Raw genomic sequence first — 18,720 nt, 5'->3', positions numbered from 1 at the left:
TTATATATAGCTCCCGCTACGGGAATTCAGTCCTAACTCGTTCTTTCGTCACTACACGATCAAAAACAGTTTCCTTCCTCCTTCTCTTCTAACCGTAACTGGTTCCTTCTCCAATGGAAGACGAAGTTAACAGAGAACTCGACCTTCTCCCACCGTCACGCTCCGATTCCTCTCTCCTCCGCCTGCGGTCGGCGGTGTCCTCCTCCTCCACCACAGACTGCGGCGGCGCCCCGTCGCTGGACCTGCAGCTGTCGATCAGCGTGCGTCCGCCGGCGGCGATGCTGATGTGCGACGGCGTGGAGGCGCTGAAGTGGCAGGCAGCGGAGCAAATCCGGCTGGCGGCGTTGGAGAAAGCTTACGCGGAGCGTATGCGGGAGCTGACGCGGCGCGAGATGGAGATGGCGCAGTCGGAGTTCGCACGTGCGCGGCAAATGTGGGAGCGTGCAAGGGAGGAGGTAGAGCGAGCTGAGAGGATCAAGGAACGCGCGACGAGACAGGTGGATTCGACGTGCATGGAGATCACTTGCCATTCCTGTAGGCAAAGGTTCAGGCCCGCTTGATCCCACAAACACCACTCCCTTCCATCATCGCTTTCTTTTGCCTCTGTTTCCGTTTTCTGTTTCTCTAACAAACCAACCACAATAACACTTCCCTTGATGAATTAACCGTTTTTCCCTTCCTCACAATAACACTTAACTACATGCGTGTGTGTCCTCTGTAAATCGTTAATTTGATTCCATGTTTTTATTTCCAATTAGAGCAGACAGCACAATTAATACTTACGTACGCGAGTGAGGTCCCGTGAGAGGACGGAGATTGAAGACTGAGCACCCAATCCTGTTTCCTTAAATTATTTCTGCAAATCTGTTTCTTTTACCCTTTTCAGTTAAAAGGATAAATCACAGTCCAGAAATGAACCAGCGTGGTGGTAACCAGTGCCGAACCTGTAGTTTTCAACTTTTCATAAACGTCTGTTATATAATTATTGCTCTTATTACATATCTCGAGGATTGAAACCCAGTTATTACCGCAACTTCTGTGTTTCTGCTCCTAATTGAATGCACAAAAGTAATGTTGTCTAAGAAGGGCGATCTTCCCTCTAAATCATTACATTGCTGTCCATTCTATCTTATTCACCTGCGCTATAGTACAGTGCGTTACTATTGTATTGCTATTGCCATTGCCCTTTAAGGCAAAATTAACTACATTCTATATATGTTAATATCTGAGTTTGGATATGCTTAATTAATTATTGTATAAAAATATAGAGTGCTAGCTGAAACTGATCGCGAATAACGGAGTGGTGATATAAACTTGGTGAGACAAGAGCCAAGTTGGGAAGATGGATGACGATAGAACAAATGAATCGGAACAAAAAGCATAGTATAGCACCAATCACAAAGACTAGATAGCTGTATCCACTTGTATTCAACTTCTTAACTTTTGCACATCACAGACCGAACACCCACTATCCCTGTCTATTTTGGATCGGATTACTGACTAAAAGCATCAATCAGAACAGTGAACAGTAGTCCTCCTTTTCGAAGATGTTGCAAGACTGGAATTAGCTTGATATGTCGGCAACCCCTTTTTTCTCTGTACGAAAAAAAAAAAGGTTTTTAGATTAGGGAAAGTAAGGAAAGAAACACTACAATTTTTTATCTTATGAGATTTTCTATAAATATACATATCATTATCTACAATCCTGAAATCCAATTCTCAAGTTGAACTTTGCAACAAGTAATAAAGCAAGAGAGTGAATTATCGTAGTCTGCAATTGTGAAGCAACCTCTGATCTGAATAATATAACACTCAGATACGTACAGTGAAAAGGGTCAAGGGTGTCACACAATAATACAGTAGCCACTTTGATTCTATTATGAACTGAAAAAGTATCCAGTGGGCGCAAATCATAGACTTTGCGAAAAGTACGTTTGAGAAACGTTAGGGAAGGCATGAAGTCGCAATCCTGATAAGTCAAATTTGTATCTAGTCTTCCATTTATTCCCATATGATTTTATTTTATTCAGTAATAATCTAGATATTATGGGTTCATGAATTGCCTTACTAACTACTAGGGGTCTTTGTTACCAACTATTGCACGACAAGCTTCAAAAGTAAGTTACTGCCTCCGTGTCCCTTTTCTAAAACAACAATGCTATTTTCAGGTCATTTTTTTTTCAAAATAATAAAAATATTAAACATACATCCTATATTTTGATATTATGTCCCAACCTTAATTGTTCTGCCTCTTTATGGATGTTTGATTTAACAAACAAAATGGCTTCTTTTTTGCTCTAGGGTACTGAAATCAGCATTGTTTAATTCCATATTTTAGGATCAGTATCACCCGTAAACTATTTTCATCAAAATGAGATGTTTGTTTTGTTTGCAGATAGTTGCGCAACAGCCTCAATTATGAGTATATTTTTCCTTTGAAAATTCAAAATGATCGGAGAATGATGGGATATATATAATCAAAAGGGTTTCTGAAACAAAATAATTATAGTCTCCTCGTCCACGAGGAAAAGTTGGGTCCTTCTAGGTTGTTTTTGAAATTCGGAACGGGGGCAAAAACTACAATACGAACCACAGAAAAACAATAATGCTTAATTTTTGAATCCAAACTTAGATAAAACATTGATGAGCTCGGTGATGAATGATGATCAAACCGTACTCCGACATATGTCCAGCTGAATCACAGTTGCATTGTCTTATATATTTTATTTGGTTACAATCATAGAAATGCTAGAACAATCAATCAATTTCGTTCAGAAAGTCGATAGCACGGTAAAGATGTAGGACATGTTTTCCGATCCATCAAACTAGTCATCATGACAAAACCTTAACATTTGTCTTTTCAGGTTGTCCGCATATAATTGTCAAGCGATACTGTTTTGCTTGGATTGGGGAAAATTATGTGTGCATATACACGATGGTTACACATGCATGAACCATCATACACACAAGATATCTCCTTTTATTATTTCATTGTTAATATCTGGGACAACCAAATCTACATCGGCATTGCAGGGATATGCAGTGCACAGTACACAACAACCCGTACTTATGATTAGTGAATTTTTCGTAGACTGTGAGATTCATCCACCCCCGTTTTGGTGTGGATTGAGGTGCAAATAAAGGAAACCAGGTTAATAATGAATATAAGTATATATGACATTTGAGTTCAATCAACTAATAATTTGGTTTAATTATTCAGAACTACTTTAACTACTAGCTAGGAAGTTGAGAAAAATATGTAGCTACAATCCAAGCTTGTCAATTACTTTGAAGAGGAGAGGAAAATGATAATAATATAAAAATAAAAAAAGAAAATAGTGAATGTTGATGTTGTCATGTGAAGATTGAGGTTGAGCAAAGTTGATATAAAGTTGTTCCTGACATAAAGGAGAAATATTTCCAAAAATGAGGGAACCGTTTTCCATGTCTATCTAGGCAGGAAGAAGAAAAGGAAAAAAATGGAATGGAATGAGGAAGATTGTTGAATCAATCATTTAACCAATCAGGTAAAAAAGGAAGCTAGTTTTGGAAAGTATAGGAAAGTTCTGATCCTGCTAAACTAAAACGCTTGTAGAGTCACACCATGTGAGATTATTGTGGAGCACCCTTTAATATTCCATTATTGGACTTTGCGAGTATCTGCTCTACAGATGCTTGATTACCAAATTCATCAGGAAAGAGATCAACTCAAGTTCTTGTTACGCCCACGTACACATGTTGTCGTGACTTCATTTTTCTTATACAATTCATCATACAGAATAGGATCATGGGGCAGAAGAACATGATAAACAACTAAAAGCATCGCCTTCACTTTGCCCTATTAATCATACCTAAAATTTAATTATATATATATATATAGAGTATAGTTTTCCCCGTCGGTTATCAGATATCAGGTACATACTATGTATATCATCTGAGTTTCACAATTCCTTCTTCTGCCCAGAATGTCCAATTCCAATGTTGGGTGGCTGAGATTTTAAGTTGAGCAGCCATAATTTGATTATATTGATTAGATGAATCAAAAAGTTTATTAGAACAAATATATCATACTAATTACTCATTCATAAAGATTGTAAATATTTTCACCCATGTAACATGATTATTAAGAATCGTTAATTTTTATTAGATAAATAATGTCACCCTAACTATTACCTTACATGGGGGCGAATCTGTCCTTGGCGTCTACTAATCATAGATTTTATTTTTCTTTACATATATATATATATATATATATATATATATATATATATATAAGATCAATGTTAAATTAATTAAGGATTCAATAATCTTCCTCTTCGATTGTATATGTAACCTTTATAATAATTTAATACTTATTTGATCACTTTTAATTAAACATAAAAATAGGTATTTTGAAAATGAATGTGATATTTTGACGATGGTTATTCGAGGCTCATCAATCTCTCTTGGTTATTCAAGGCTTATTCAAGTCTAGAGAAAATAGTAAAGGTCATCAATCTCTCTTTGTATACTTGTGTTTTTTTTTTTTTTTTGAGTATTATTTTGATTTTGTTTGAGATATTATATCAAACTTTGATAATGACATATTCTACTTTTTTTGTGTTTTGACTTGTGTTTTAATTTAAAGGTGAAATATGTTTTTATTCCCTGTACTTGGATGCGAAATTAGAATTCGTCTTTGTCTCAAATTTTGATATATTTTTGTTTCTAAACTTTCAAGATAAATGAATATAGTCATTTTAACCCAACATTATTGATTTTTTTTTTGACATATTAAACAATATTTCAGGTTGACATTTGAGCTTAAACATGTTAAAATGGTGTAAGCAACTTAAACGTAATCTTGAAACGTGTTTAACACGTTAACAAAATTTAACGCAATTAGGTTAAAAAAAAGTATATCTATTTATTTTTAAAATTTGTGGACTAACATGTATCAAAGTTTGGGACAATGAGGAATTCTAATTTCATGTCAAGTTTATAAACTAAAAACATATTTAATTATAGTTTTAATTGGATGTGTTTTAAAGTTTATGATCTAAGTTCATTTTCTTGCTTTGATCATGTTGCAAATTTTAATAATTTAAAATGGAGGCTTTAGTGATTTTAGTTGACTAAAAGCTATTTGAATTGGCTAAAATGAACTCGGAAGCAAACTAAAATATTTTTTTCACATTGCTTAATTAACTACCTTGATTTTGATTTACTAAAAATGACATATTGACTTTTTAATTAACAAAAATCTCAATAGTTGAAAATTGGTTATTTTTTATTTATGTTTTTTTCTTTATTAAAGAATTTAATACCACTCCTTAATTTACTTTGCTTCCTCATCTTGATTTTTATTGGTTTGTGTTTTTACCACCACTTCTTCATTCACTTAGAAAGAGAAGGAAGAATTTTGGTCTAGACCTTAGAGAAGATTCTTTATACAAATTTTAAATTTGAAGGCTTTTGAAAATAAGGTTTACTTTCTTTTAGGTTAAATGTTTGACGAGTTTCTTATTTAGTTTGATTATATTTTATATCTTGCACTACATTAAATTTCACTACGTATTTGTTACATTGTTTAGTTATCTTATTTTCAAGTTTTATCTTCCCTTTAACTATTTTAATAAAACAACCAACTCTAGAAGGAAGAATTTAATAGAGCTGTAGACTATTTTTGCGCAAAGCTAAACTGGATCATCTATTGTCAATCACAAATTAAGTACAAAAGTAGTCAACTATTGGGTTTAGGGTCAATCACCTTGCATTTGATGTATTGTCCTTAGATATCAGCCTAACGATTTCAAGTCCAAGTCCGCTGAGTGACATTGTTAGGGTTAATCACCATGCATCTGAGATATTGTCTGCTTTGGAGTATGGTTTTCTCATGGTTTTGTTCTTAAAATGTGTCTCAAAGGGTGAAAGGATGAAGGGTAATTTAAACCGTCTTAGGTCTCAATCTCAAATTTAAAGAAAAAAACTCTCATCGAAAGTATAATTTAAGCTCACATGGAAAAACTTCAGAGAGTGAAAGTTCTACAAGATATTGATGGGTCTATAGAGAGGGTTTCACGGAGGAGATACAACACCAATGAGACTTGAGTCCAACCACATAAGGCATTGACATCACTCTCACCCCAAAATCTTAACACAATAGGTTTATGAGTCTTTATTCTTATATAGTGCTCTACTTTCTCATTTATAGCCAATGTGAGATTTAGACTCATACTTAGATTCTTAACCATCTCCCTCTCAAGGGTCAGTCCCTTCAACCACATTGGTACACTCTTCCTGCAATAGAAGCATTCTCAACCACGAGTACTTTTTTTTGCCTTTTTTTGTATTGTCGTTTTTAACGGGACACGCTTACCTAGAATTCTTGTCAAGAAGACTTTTGATACAAGGATCATACGACACTCGTCTGAACTGGTTTTAACCATCGGTTCTGATACCACTTGTTAGGTTTACAGAGAAGGAGATTTCACTGGGAAGATACAATACCAATGAACATGAGCCCAATCCATATATTGCGGTTTAAATCTTTATCGTAGTTTATTAAAATCACTTACATTTTAAAGGACGAGTTCTCGCTATTGTAACCGGTTAAAATGTAACTTTAATAGGTTAAAACTGTAATACCTACAACGTTATGTTTCATATTCTTTATAAATATAAATTAACTAAAAGTTTAACATCTACGAAATCTTTCAAAATATTTTTAGTTTTGCATTCTAAGAAACATCTTATTGGAGTTTTTCTATAATAATCATGGAATCAAGATCATAGATCAATCGGTATTTCTTTTCTTACTGGTTTCAGCTGAAATTTATCCAGGTAATCTTGCTGCATAATTTTCTTTTTCCTTTAAGTTTTATTGTTCTTGAATAGGGTTGTTAAGAGAGTTTCACACGAGAGATTGTAAGTGATCTTGTAGAGTTAAATTTTATGATGTGCTGTATTTCTTATTTTTCTTTTTTGTATGATGTTTGTAGAAATTTGAAATTAATGGATTGATTTAATGGAGATGATTAAGCAACAGGATATAAGTATCTTCAGATGTTGAACCAATATAATTCTGGGTGTTATTATCTTTTCCTTAAATGAAACGTACTCAAAAAGAAAGAAAGAAAAAAACTGTTTTTGAACTATTTGGTTGCACTGATGTGCATAATCAGTTCATTCTCAACCATGCCAATATTGATTAATTCACAAGTGTTTATTATCATTTTGCAAAATCAGCTCCTTCATTGATATACACACTATAAAACACTTTGAAAACATGATTTGGTGTAATTGTGGGATTCCCCTTGTACGTATGTATGAATATAGATATCGATCGGGTAACAATGGAAGATTCCTGAACCGGCACTTATGTTCAGTGTGTTTTCAATTGACAATGGAAGTCATTCTCTCGATGGTGCCAAGGTTACCACTTACTCCCACTAATAAAGCGGTGAGATCCTTTGTCTTTTTTTGTTTGTGTTTGTGATAGTGGGTAGGTATATATCTGTTAATCATCGGAATATGAATACACGAGTTTCTGCACTCCTTGGTGGGTAACTTCATATGGTCCTTTTCCTGTGTGTCTTTTTGTTAATTTTTTATGTTATGTCACCTGAATCATTGCTCTGGTTGCAAGATCAATGGATCTGAAGTTTTGCCTAAATTTTAGGTATCTAATTGCACGTCTTTCATGATCAAGGATTGTAGTTTTCTTCTTGAAATGTATGTTTGTACTTTTATATCTGTTTTTACTTCCTTTGATGTTTTCTGTTTTCTTCTATTATGTCTATCAAATCTGAGATGGTAGAATGCCAACACAGTTACCAGTTATTCAGCTTTATCTTTAATTGTAGATATATTGAATAGCAACTGATTAATAATGTTTAGATCTAACTACAATCAAGCAGAATAGGATTAGGGTGATCCAATTTGCCTATTCCATTATGATTACGTCTCCTTCATTGCTAAACACACGAGTTTTATTTGCTGGGAATCGCACGACTACTTTGAGAATAGAAGTGAAAACCTAATTCCTCAAGAAAATCAAGATCAACGAGTTCAAACAACAGATCCAATTGTGGGTTTGACACTACGTTTTGACCCTAAGCTTTTAAAACTAGGTCTGTGAAATTACTCTCAATTTTCCGTCATCAATTACCCCTCTTCCCTTGTCTCTTTTGCTTTTTGTTTTTGCTTTCATTCCTATAGCAATATAACCTGTATTTGCCTCACATTTATCATCATTTGAGGCACTAATTGTATATGTTTATGATAGATAGTCAGGGAGTTGAAATTGAAACAGAGTTTCTCCGGTGGCACGTTTAGGGTGAAAAAAGCTAATAGATTAGTGAGTTTAGTATATTCATATTTGTAACAGAGAAATAAAATGAAATTGAATACTATATCCCTGCCTGAACAGGGCAGAATGTTGTGGAATTTGAGAGACCTCTGATTCTGAAATGCCATAACTTCCCTTTAGAATACAACAAATTCTCATCACACAAGAACTCCCATGAAAACCATTTCTCTATGATACGATCTACATCATGTACTATTACATCTGAAGCATTCCCTGCTCTTGCTAGTACACTAGTAGTGTAAATGGACCCCATTCTGCCTGGTGATTCTGGTGAATCCCCACTGGGTCCATCCACCACCATAACATCCCACTTCTTCTCATACACCTGTAATGGTAAGTTTCCCAATGCAAGCTTGCATTTTGATTTTTGAAGGAATCTAGGATCTGGTACACACGCAGCTGGGTTCTGCCTTGCGTGCTTCAGCAGTTTGTAACCTGCTTTTGTTGGCATGTTATACTCAAATCTGTATATTTGAGTGTTGTTGGAGTTTATTCTTGCCTTGCTTATTTTATCAGGGTCATCATCGAGAAAGATGGTGCTACCAGCAGCATTCATGTTTGAGAGGGTGAGGTACTGGGGTTGAAATCCAAATATAAGAAGGTTGCATGGGGATTTAAGAGCAATGAGATCTGAAAGAACTCTGAATTCTTTTTCTGTCAGGGTGGTTGTGGTGTTGGGAGTGTGTGATGCGATTTTGTTGCAGGTGGACAAAGGTGAAGAAGAACAATTGTGCTGAGGAGCTGGAAACAAAGCAGATAACCCAGTTGAAAAGGGTGAAGTCTTGACATTGAGGCTCAGAAGTCTGAGGATTGATATGATAGAAAGGATCAAAACAAGGATGGGGATGAGTTTCTTTTTGGTGAGATTCATGCCTTTCCTTCCTTGCCAATATTTGTGAACACAACAAGTGTGATTTTCTTGTGCTCGAGATGTGAGTGAGGGAGAAAAATGAACTAGAGGTGATAGGAGAGGACGAAAATGAAGTACATCAGGGGGCATCTTAATTTTTTTCTGATGCTTCTCCTTTGAAAAAACTGCTGTTACATTACATCCTTCTCATAGCGTTGCGAGATTTTGGTGATGATAACTGTTCTTATGGTGGTCCTTTTCATCTTGTTGAGTAGGGAGGAAGGGATGACTTTGCTTCTGCTATAAGTGTCCTTTTTTCTTTTCATCCAGCTGCTGCTAGCTACCTAATTGTTGTGGTTGCAGGTTAAGCGTTAAGCTCTAGAAATTTAGCTACATGTCTCATTTAGAAAGAAAGTTCATTTCAATCATTTGTTAGGGTGCTGACATGCGTCCTTTATGTTTGGTTTGTGGTAATGTTTTCTTTTTGGATGCTTGTTTGGTGATCTTGAGTAAGCTTTAAGATGGCTAGCGGGTTGGTGAGGGGTCTCTGTTGAAATTTCAGCACTTGTGACTAAGGAGTTTTTCTCATTTCATATGAAATTATTTGAGGTTTGTGATGTGGAGCAATGATTGATTATTATTTACCCTTCCCTGGTTTAAGATTTTTCACTTACAGACTCAATGCATGTGAACTTTGGAACAATCAAGGTGAACTTCGTGGAAAATCCCAAACCAAAAACTATAGCACTGTAGACTGATATAATATAGCACCAAGATTTTGTAATTTCTATCCTCCAACATGAATTATAACCTTCTTTAAATTCTTTCTGGATACAACACAAATGTTTGAAGCTACTAATCCAAAGCAAACTATTTAGATTTTAAAAAATGTGTAATTTTACTTCAGATTTCAATTATATATTTTATTTCCTTCACTTTAATCCAAATAAACTATATATCCTAAAGAAATATTGTCAAACTTTATCAAAAAAAGAAAAAAAAAAGTAAAAAGTTGATAATAGAAGAGCCCCATCTGGAGCCTCAACATTTCCTTCAGATTCATTGAATTATGTACTTACACACAATAATTCACTCACTTGTTTCTTGTTTATGTCTTTAGTTATATTTTTATTAAACATAGGAGTTGGCATCTATATATATAAACGGCCAAATCACCTCTGTCTGACTTTATAAAGATCATAAATATTTATATATTGGGTTTGAAATTTTTATGTTTTCTTAATAATTTAGAAAGATTATCATTGGTATATTCTGAAGCGAGAAACTCGATGAAGACGAAATTGCCCCTAACAGTAACATATTACTTTGCCGGAAAAGAAAAATAGTGTTCTTTGTGGATTGTGCGCGCAACATTTAGCGCGAGACCAGGAATACTTTAATAATTTTCCCTTTCAATTTTCAATTCAATATTATACACCTCTCTTGTAAAAGTTTTTTTTTTTTTTTCATATCACTATCATAACTCTATTGGCTTTCCTTTGATGAAGATTCTAAATAACTATCAGATTATAGTCTTATATATTAGTATGTTTCCCACCCTGGTTCTATTATTAAGTTAGGTAGAATTTTAGAATGCATATTTGTGATTATAAAAAGAGTGTATAATTTAAATTTATAAAGATATTACTTAATATGATGGTTCAAGTAAAACTAATATATATTTTTTCTAATTTAAAAGTGTTAAATACGTTAACCCAACTCATTCCTATGAAATAAGATGGGTTGAAGACTTTTTTTTGTTGGAACGAAAATCCTAACTCTACTCTTTTTTTAATTGAGTTAGGTTAGGTTAGGTTTGTTTGCCTACTAAATTTTTTATAAAAGTGTATTTAATAATTTTACTTGCCATAACGTTTTTCTAAATTATAATAAGACGCAATTAATAAAAGAGAAAAAAATTATAAAACTAGTAAGTATTTAAGAGATATCACGAATGACAGAAATATTAAATGTAGTTTAAGAAAAAATAAATAAAAAAAATTGATAGATTAAAGAGTTTGGGAACAAATACTAATTCAATCCAACCCACATCGAGTTAATAGTTCATATTATATAAGTTGGTTGAAATGTAAAACTCTACCTAGTCCATTCAAAAATATTATTTGAACCTACATAAAATAATAGCATGTTTGAAGATGAAAAATGATATTTTTTACACTCTTTGTTTTTAGATATAATTACTTGATAACCCTGTGATAATAGTATAATAATATAATATTTAAAAAGTATCTTTCTAATTTAAACATTTATATTGTCATATAATTATTCTATCAAGTAATAAAGTAATTATATACAAAATAAATATATCAAAATATCATCATTCATCGAAAATATATGACTTTATTAATATTAAAACATTGTTTCGAGAGAAGCAACAAATGTCTGCTATTACTTGAGTATCTGTTTGGTAGGTTGAGAACAAAAATTATAATCATCAAAATGATATTTTTATCTGGAGGAGGAAAAATAAAATGATTTAATCAAACTCATCAAATTAAATAATGGTTGTTTTAATGAAATTAAGAAAAAAAAAGCGTATTTCAATCCTAGTTTCACTCACAAAAAGTTAAAAAAAAAAAAATCAAAACTACATTGTTATAGCCCTCTTATTTTATTGAGTTCGACTATGTTATTTTGAAACTAGTCATGAATTAAATACGTGTTTGCTTATATGTTAATGATTAAAGTTTATTGAAGGCATGTTCACAAAAAACATGTATTAGTTAAATCCCGTTGAGTAGTTTCTTACATGTTTCCAAATCCATTATAATATACTCGCATAAAAAATCTTGAATTTCATGTGAAAGCAATATTTTAATGTGAAATGCAAACAGAAATTTGAGATTTCTCTTTCAAGACTAGGTTATAAATTATTGCCAAAAATTGTCTTATTGCCCAAAACAACACATTTTCATATGATTTTCTTTTGTTTTTTTTTTTTTCCTTGCAACTCGTCAAATGGCTCTTTCGTTCCTAGCAAACCATGCAGACAGAGTAGCACAATTTTCAAAGGTGTTAGTTTCATCTCAAGAATCAATTTTGAACAACCGTTGAAAAAGTGATAATGGTTTTACTGTTTACCATAATCTCTAGAATCTTTTCCGTTCAGGTTTTTTTGCCGGGATTTCATCTTAATGTCTATCAGAAAGTTACTAAAGAGTCTCTTTCAAGTAGTTAACAGTTAACAAATTTTCCCAGTAATTAAGGAAAATTATAACAGTAACTCTGATATAATGCTTAGCAGAAAGATTGATTCACACAGTTCCCTTGGAATCACACATGACATGAAATGAAATTCCCCCATTATTGTCAAAAGGTCATTTTCCATCCAAAATATAAAATTCCCATTGTGACGTTGCTCTACCAATAAACACAAATGGTGGTGATGCCGTTGCCATTGGAAAGCCTCACCAAAAAACTCTCACTCATAACGTCTTCTTTACCTCAATTGATGGAGCTAAGAATCAAAGCAAGGTTGAAATTTTAATTAAGGCCTAGTCTGAAAACCCTAATAAAAAAGTATTATAACGGAGAATACTTTGCAAACCATGCCTACAGCAATAGAAGATGCCACCACCAGTTCATCATCACCTACTATCCTAGAGGGTTGCTATTGTCCTTGTCGGCTTAATCATTTTCTTTTAGCTTCTTTAATATTCGATCATTAGATTCACATCTTCAACAAGAAATGTCATATCAGTGAGTTTGGCTGGACCAGGTCCTCCTTTCAAATACGCTTTTTTCTTCATATTAGGACTCACTAGTCACTACCCTTAAACAGGTTTTCAATTAGTTTAACTTCAAAACTTCTGTTTATGGGTTTATGTTTGCTAGGAGAAGAAATTAAAAACTAACTACTCCCTTTTGCTTCTTTAAGGAGTGAATATTGCCATGGGAACAAACAGGGAGGAGCATGGAGGATCTGGGGTAAAGTTTTTGTTTCTTGTTAATTTGTTGTTGATTTTATTTCAATTGCAGAAGCTTGAATAATCCCACACCTTATGTCAGGTAACTTATCAGGAAATGGCAGAAGAAGATGAAGCCAAGGACATTCAGAATGTTTCTGTAGGACCTATACACAAATTAATAGCAGAGAATCCCAAGTCAAACAGTATGGTTATTAAAGTAAGTAGCAAATTCTCACTTTACTTGTTTCTTGTACAGACATATATATATATATTCCATGGAAAATTAACCATTGGTACCAAAACAGAAACCACATGTGGTGATTCCTCCTCATATAATAGCAGAAGCAATATCAAGGATCCGTGATATTGACATTAGATGGTCAGGTCCAATAACACAGAAAGAAATGGAATATGTTGAACAGTATGTGTTGGCAAAGTACCCTGAATATGCTGGCCTAATAGAAGGAGAAGGGAATGGCATAGACTTGTCTAGCTTTATCATCAATGAGGAGCCTTCAGAAGGCATGTCAGATGACAGGAAAAAGTCACCAAGAGGGACCTTTAGAGAACCTTTGTTTGGTAGTAATCTCCCTGAAATGGATAGGACCCAGTTGGAGGCATCAAGATTACTGGATATTCTCACCAAAAAATCCTCCTTTCCAGGGAGTTTCATCTCAATCCCAGAAATCCAAGCCCAAAACAAGGTTTTGAAGCATTGTGGGTTGCCTGATCATGAGTACCTGGTTCTCTTCACTCCAAGTTACAAGGATGCAATGATGTTGGTGGGGGAGAGCTACCCTTTTGTCAGGGGAAACTACTACATGACAATTCTTAGGGAAGAGGAAGACTATATCAGAGAATTTGCTTCTTTTAAGGAATCCAAGGTGATTCTGGCACCCAAAACTTGGTTGGATTTGAGGATAAGAGGGTCACAGCTGAGCCAAAATTTCAGGAGGAAGTGTAAGGTTAGCCTGAAAGGGTTGTTTGCTTATGAAGCAGATGTGAATGGGACAAATCATTGGGTCTCAGAGGCTCATAGGAACTACTGGCATGTTCTGCTTGATGCCTCTGCATTGGTGCTGGGAAAGGATAGGTTTTGCCTTGGCCTTCATAGGCCTGATTTCTTAGTGTGTTGTCTTGATAACACTCATTCCAATCCTTCAAGAATCACTTGCCTCTTGGTGAGAAAGAAATCTTTTGACACCTCCAATGCTTCTTCTCAGGCCAATTGATGGGTCAGAATCAGTAATAGTTGAACTGCATTGTCTTAACTTGTATCATGAACTCGGTTTAACAGTAAATTTTCATGGAGTATTCTGTAGATTCAATAAAACTTTTGACACATACAGAGAAAACCCACTATGATTGGTTCAGATGTAATTCGGTATTTGTGTTTGTGATTGATTCCTGATCGTTTGGGCGGTTTATATTTTACTAGAAGGTGAAATTGTGATCCATGCTTGGTTTTTGTGGCCGAACCATTTTCTTTTGTAATAGTTAATCTGTTTCAAAGAATTTTGGTGGCTACTATTTTAGCTTGTGGGAAAGTATTCTGGTGGTCAAATCAAATCTTATGAAACTGAGTAAAGACTGATTTGATTACCAGCTCGAAGATCTAGTAACTTAAAAAAATGGAGATGCAATTACCTTTGACATCACATCCAAGATTTTTGTGGAAAATGCAGGAATGTGTGATCGTGCTATGTCAAACATTAAAACATGAGAACAAAGAAATCTCCCTATATTATATAATTTAAAATGCGTATGATTTAATTTATAATATCTATTTTTATTTCAACTACTTCTACGAAAATTCAGCTTTATAAATATTTTAATATAAATATAAAAATATATTTAATTATTATTTAGATTTAGGAAATTATGATTGATATATTGTAAATATTTAATATTTTATTACATTTTGTTCTCTATATATAGAATACATTAATAAAATAAAATAAAAAGTTTTTCCATACAACATACCTCATATTTTTTTATATATGTTCAATTTATTAGGCTTCTAGGATGAAAGAAAATTTCTCACAAGTCGTTATTCCACATTTTAATAGTGAAAACTATGATATATGAATAGGAAAAATGCAAACTTGTCTAGAGGAATTAGATTTATGGAAAGTTATGGAGGAAGATAATGATTGTTTGAAAATTCCACCATGATCCAATTCAAAATGCAAAAGGAAGAAATGACAAAGAAGGCAAAGGCAAAGTCGTGCTTGTTTGCATGTGTTTCACAAATGATCCTAATCAAGATCATGATCCTAAAGTCACCTAAAGAAATTTGGAAGAAAAATATGAAGGGAACTAGAAGATTCAATGTATGAAATGATTAAACTTGGAGTTTGAACTATAAAAGATGAAATAGTATGAGACCATTAAGGGATGCTCAAAAAAATGGTTGGGTATTGCTTTCAAGATAAAATTGTTGGAAAAGGAAATTCAAAATGTGAAAATTCTAGTGACAAATGTCGGAGAAATATAAACCATCTACATATATGATCCAAACTTAATTAGGATGCAAACTTATGGAATTTTAAGAGTCATATAATTATAATATGAAATATGAGGGCCACATAATTATAGTATGGAATATTATGGATGTTAAAAATTTTATGGGTTATAAAATTGTGAGAGACATGAGATATATGATAAATATAACAGATATGTTATATCGCGGAACTTGTTATTTTATTCATATATTCTATATATACAACAAAATCTAACAGAATATAAAATATTTACAACATCTCAATATTGATGTGCTAATTCTAAAATAATAACTAATTTATAAAATTAAAATATATTTTTAAAAGCATAAATATTTGCTAAAAACTAATTTAAATAAAAAATATATTAAGTAAATATTCTCAAGAATGGATTATATAATAAACCCTTTATTTTCTACAAAAGCAACTGAAAAAATAATTTGCTTTAATGCAAAAGATGAGCATAGGCACCAAATGTGACAACCAATACTTAAGTCTAAATGATTGTCAATGCTTGGAGATTATTGCTTTGTTGGAGCAATTCAAAACGTAGTCCAGACCAAGTATTACTCAAAGAATGAAAGTCATTAAAAGAGATCGAGCAAGTCATGAATGAGGTCGTCTTACATGGGTCTGTTTTTTTCCAATGATAGTAAAGTTGAAATTGGTCTGGACGAAGTTGAAGTTGACTAACATAATGTTATCTTCAAGTCATTAGAAGGTATTATGAACCTTGATGTCGATATGAGCAAGTACCTTATTTATCATCGAGTTAGTTAAATCAAGCTAAGGGTGCGTTTTTCATCCTTTGTCGTATTTCACAAAATGGTCAATGGAAAATAGTCATCAAATGACTTTACGTGATTTTTTTTAACATAAAGCCACAATATTATTGATCCAAGAATTTTTCTTTTCCAAATGCGGATTTAGATGAAATGCAGACTTAAATAAGTGCGGACTTAAATGAATGTCTACTGTATTCTTTTGTTAGAAAAGATATGCAAATACCAAGATCCTCAAAAAGATATCAAGATTTATTACTAATTTTTCATATTTCATGGAATTTTTCTTGCAAATTTGTTATAAAATTTTGCAAGAAAAGAATTTTTTTCATTTTTCTAAAAGTTCTAATTGGTAGGTAATTCATTCATTCATAATTATTTCTTACAAAATTATAAAATTTGCAAGTATTTCCTACAAAAATTTATGTGAAAAATGTTTTGTACAAAATATTTTGCAAAAACATTGATAGCAATTTGTTGCAAATATCATTAAAAGATTTGTAAGTATTTTCTACAAAAAAAATCAAAATAAAATTGACAAGAAATATTTATTTTTTAGTAGTGATTGTAGATGATGAATTAAAGGATGAAGTACTTCTTACAACATCATATGTTTGTTGGAAAGATCTCAAAAAAATAACAGTAACCAAGCGCGGAAGCAAAACCAGATCAAATCTTCTCTAAATAAATAATATGCAAAATAATAAAATGCATAAAATAGAAAAGGGAGGAACCAACAAACACCAAAACTTTTGACGTAGAAAAATCTCAATTGGGAGGAAGAACTTACGGGACCTTGTCCAGTCAAAACTTCCACTAATAAAAATCAATGGGTACACCACAAGTTCTCTTGGAGATTCTAAGGATCAACATAGCATTATTCTCTTCACCGACAAGATGGATAACAAATCCCAATGGTTATTTTAGATAAACAATAGAGTGAGCCCCAATATATGAGAAAAGAAATAAAAAAAATTTCTCCAAGGTAGCTTCTCTGCACAGACTTACACAGAATAAACTGGTTGCTCTTTTCTTCTTCTTGACTCTCTCTGATGGCTTCTCACTAGAGACAATCACAACTTCTTTCTCTCTATCTCACTCTATTTTTCTCTCATCTCAAACTTGACGCAAGGGTTGCATATTTAAATTGCATAATAAGTCGAGAGTCCATCAAACAATATCTCCTTCTATTTTTCTTAATTAAATCAGTGTGGACCTAATAAATTGGTGACCCACCTGACAATGTTACCGCTAACAAATCTACAAAATGTTGGATTATAAATAGTGGTTATACAAACCATGACTCATGATGGAGCATTTTTCAAATAGCTCAATAAATCAGATATTTTAAAAGTAAGTATTGTGAATGGAGAATAACTTATTGTGAAAGGTATAAGAACATCATTGTTAAAACTAATTCATGTGTCATATTGTGAAAGGTACAAGAACAATTGTTGTTAAAATTATTCTACAAGATATATATGCATTTGAAAAAGTATTTATTATTTTATATAATTAAGAATGTCAATTGATTTATCATTTTCCAAACTTAAAATTCCTCTTAAGATATTTAATTTTGAAAATAAATTAAATCCATGAATATTTAACAAATTATCATGTTTTAAAGATTTTTCAAGGTTTAAGCATTTTTCTTTAAAAAATGTATAATCTAGTGGCTTTAATTTTTTAAACACTAATTAAAAAATTAAAAATATCTTCATATATTTTAAATTGTTCAAATTTATTCATACTTCATTTTTGTGATGCAATTAAAGCCTCAATTCTTCTCTTCTTTTAAATTTTTGAATAACTTGATTCAAAATTTGTACTTGACATATCTAGATATTTTTATATAGAATAAAAAATTATAATATATAAAACACTACTAAAGATAAATATATAAAATGAATAAATTAAAACGATAAAACCTGATTCTAGTTGTTGATAGTAGACTTATAGTATCTTAAAATTTTAAGTCTCTTTTTCGTTCTCAAGTCTCAACTTTTTCACAAACTTGCAGATTTATTTATTTTAAGATTAATCATTAATAAAAATAATTATTACTGGTAATAAATCTTTTTTCCATAAACTTGAATTATCTTTCTACAAAAAATTCAACTTTGAATTATGCTCCAATTAATCTACTATCCACCAAAAGATTAAACCATAATCTAATTAATAGTTTGTAGAAAAATTCACTTCCTCATCAAAATATGGAAAGAAAAACTCAATCCGAAAATTGGAAAGTACCAAAAAAACAAAATTAGACAAAAGACATACATTTCTAATTCTAATATAAATCCAAAAT

At 32.4% G+C, this 18,720-nt stretch overlaps 3 protein-coding genes across 5 annotated transcripts; 2 read left to right on the top strand and 1 right to left on the bottom strand.

The window, feature by feature from the left end:
- Positions 1-44: 44 nt before the first annotated feature.
- On the top strand, positions 45-999 carry LOC114177471 (zinc finger protein SHOOT GRAVITROPISM 5). The gene has a single exon (XM_028062840.1). It carries the CDS (start codon positions 114-116, stop codon positions 558-560), a length of 447 nt encoding a protein of 148 aa, XP_027918641.1. The 5' UTR covers positions 45-113; the 3' UTR covers positions 561-999.
- A 7,391-nt stretch (positions 1,000-8,390) lies between these two features.
- LOC114175515 (glucuronoxylan 4-O-methyltransferase 2) lies at positions 8,391-9,350 on the bottom strand. Its single transcript, XM_028060271.1, has one exon. The coding sequence runs from the start codon at positions 9,348-9,350 to the stop codon at positions 8,391-8,393; it is 960 nt and encodes a 319-aa protein (XP_027916072.1).
- A 3,262-nt stretch (positions 9,351-12,612) lies between these two features.
- On the top strand, positions 12,613-14,597 carry LOC114176671. 3 transcript variants are annotated; one of them, XM_028061780.1, is made up of 4 exons: positions 12,613-12,827; positions 13,099-13,148; positions 13,230-13,346; positions 13,435-14,597. In XM_028061780.1, the coding sequence occupies exons 1-4, from the start codon at positions 12,770-12,772 to the stop codon at positions 14,359-14,361; spliced, it is 1,152 nt and encodes a 383-aa protein (XP_027917581.1). In that variant the 5' UTR covers positions 12,613-12,769; the 3' UTR covers positions 14,362-14,597. The 3 variants fall into 3 exon arrangements, with proteins under 3 accessions (XP_027917581.1, XP_027917583.1, XP_027917582.1); XM_028061782.1 differs by having other exon boundaries at positions 12,614-12,920; XM_028061781.1 differs by having other exon boundaries at positions 12,614-13,002.
- The last annotated feature ends 4,123 nt before the right edge of the window (positions 14,598-18,720 follow it).

The sequence above is a fragment of the Vigna unguiculata genome, chromosome 3 (genome assembly GCF_004118075.2).
Source record: "Vigna unguiculata cultivar IT97K-499-35 chromosome 3, ASM411807v1, whole genome shotgun sequence".
Classification (NCBI taxonomy): domain Eukaryota; kingdom Viridiplantae; phylum Streptophyta; class Magnoliopsida; order Fabales; family Fabaceae; genus Vigna; species Vigna unguiculata.
This window is presented reverse-complemented; position numbering and strand designations above follow the sequence as displayed.

What these genes read in the sequence shown, in the direction of transcription:
- LOC114177471 (XM_028062840.1), top strand. Translation starts at nt 114, where the DNA reads ATGGAAGACGAAGTTAACAGAGAACTCGACCTTCTCCCACCGTCACGC.
- LOC114176671 (XM_028061780.1), top strand. Translation starts at nt 12,770, where the DNA reads ATGCCTACAGCAATAGAAGATGCCACCACCAGTTCATCATCACCTACT. An exon ending in ATCACCTACTATCCTAGAGG is followed by an intron (nt 12,828 to 13,098) that starts GTTGCTATTGTC and finishes TGCTTCTTTAAG; the next exon opens with GAGTGAATATTGCCATGGGA. An exon ending in CAAACAGTATGGTTATTAAA is followed by an intron (nt 13,347 to 13,434) that starts GTAAGTAGCAAA and finishes GTACCAAAACAG; the next exon opens with AAACCACATGTGGTGATTCC.
- LOC114175515 (XM_028060271.1), bottom strand. Translation starts at nt 9,350, where the DNA reads ATGCCCCCTGATGTACTTCATTTTCGTCCTCTCCTATCACCTCTAGTT.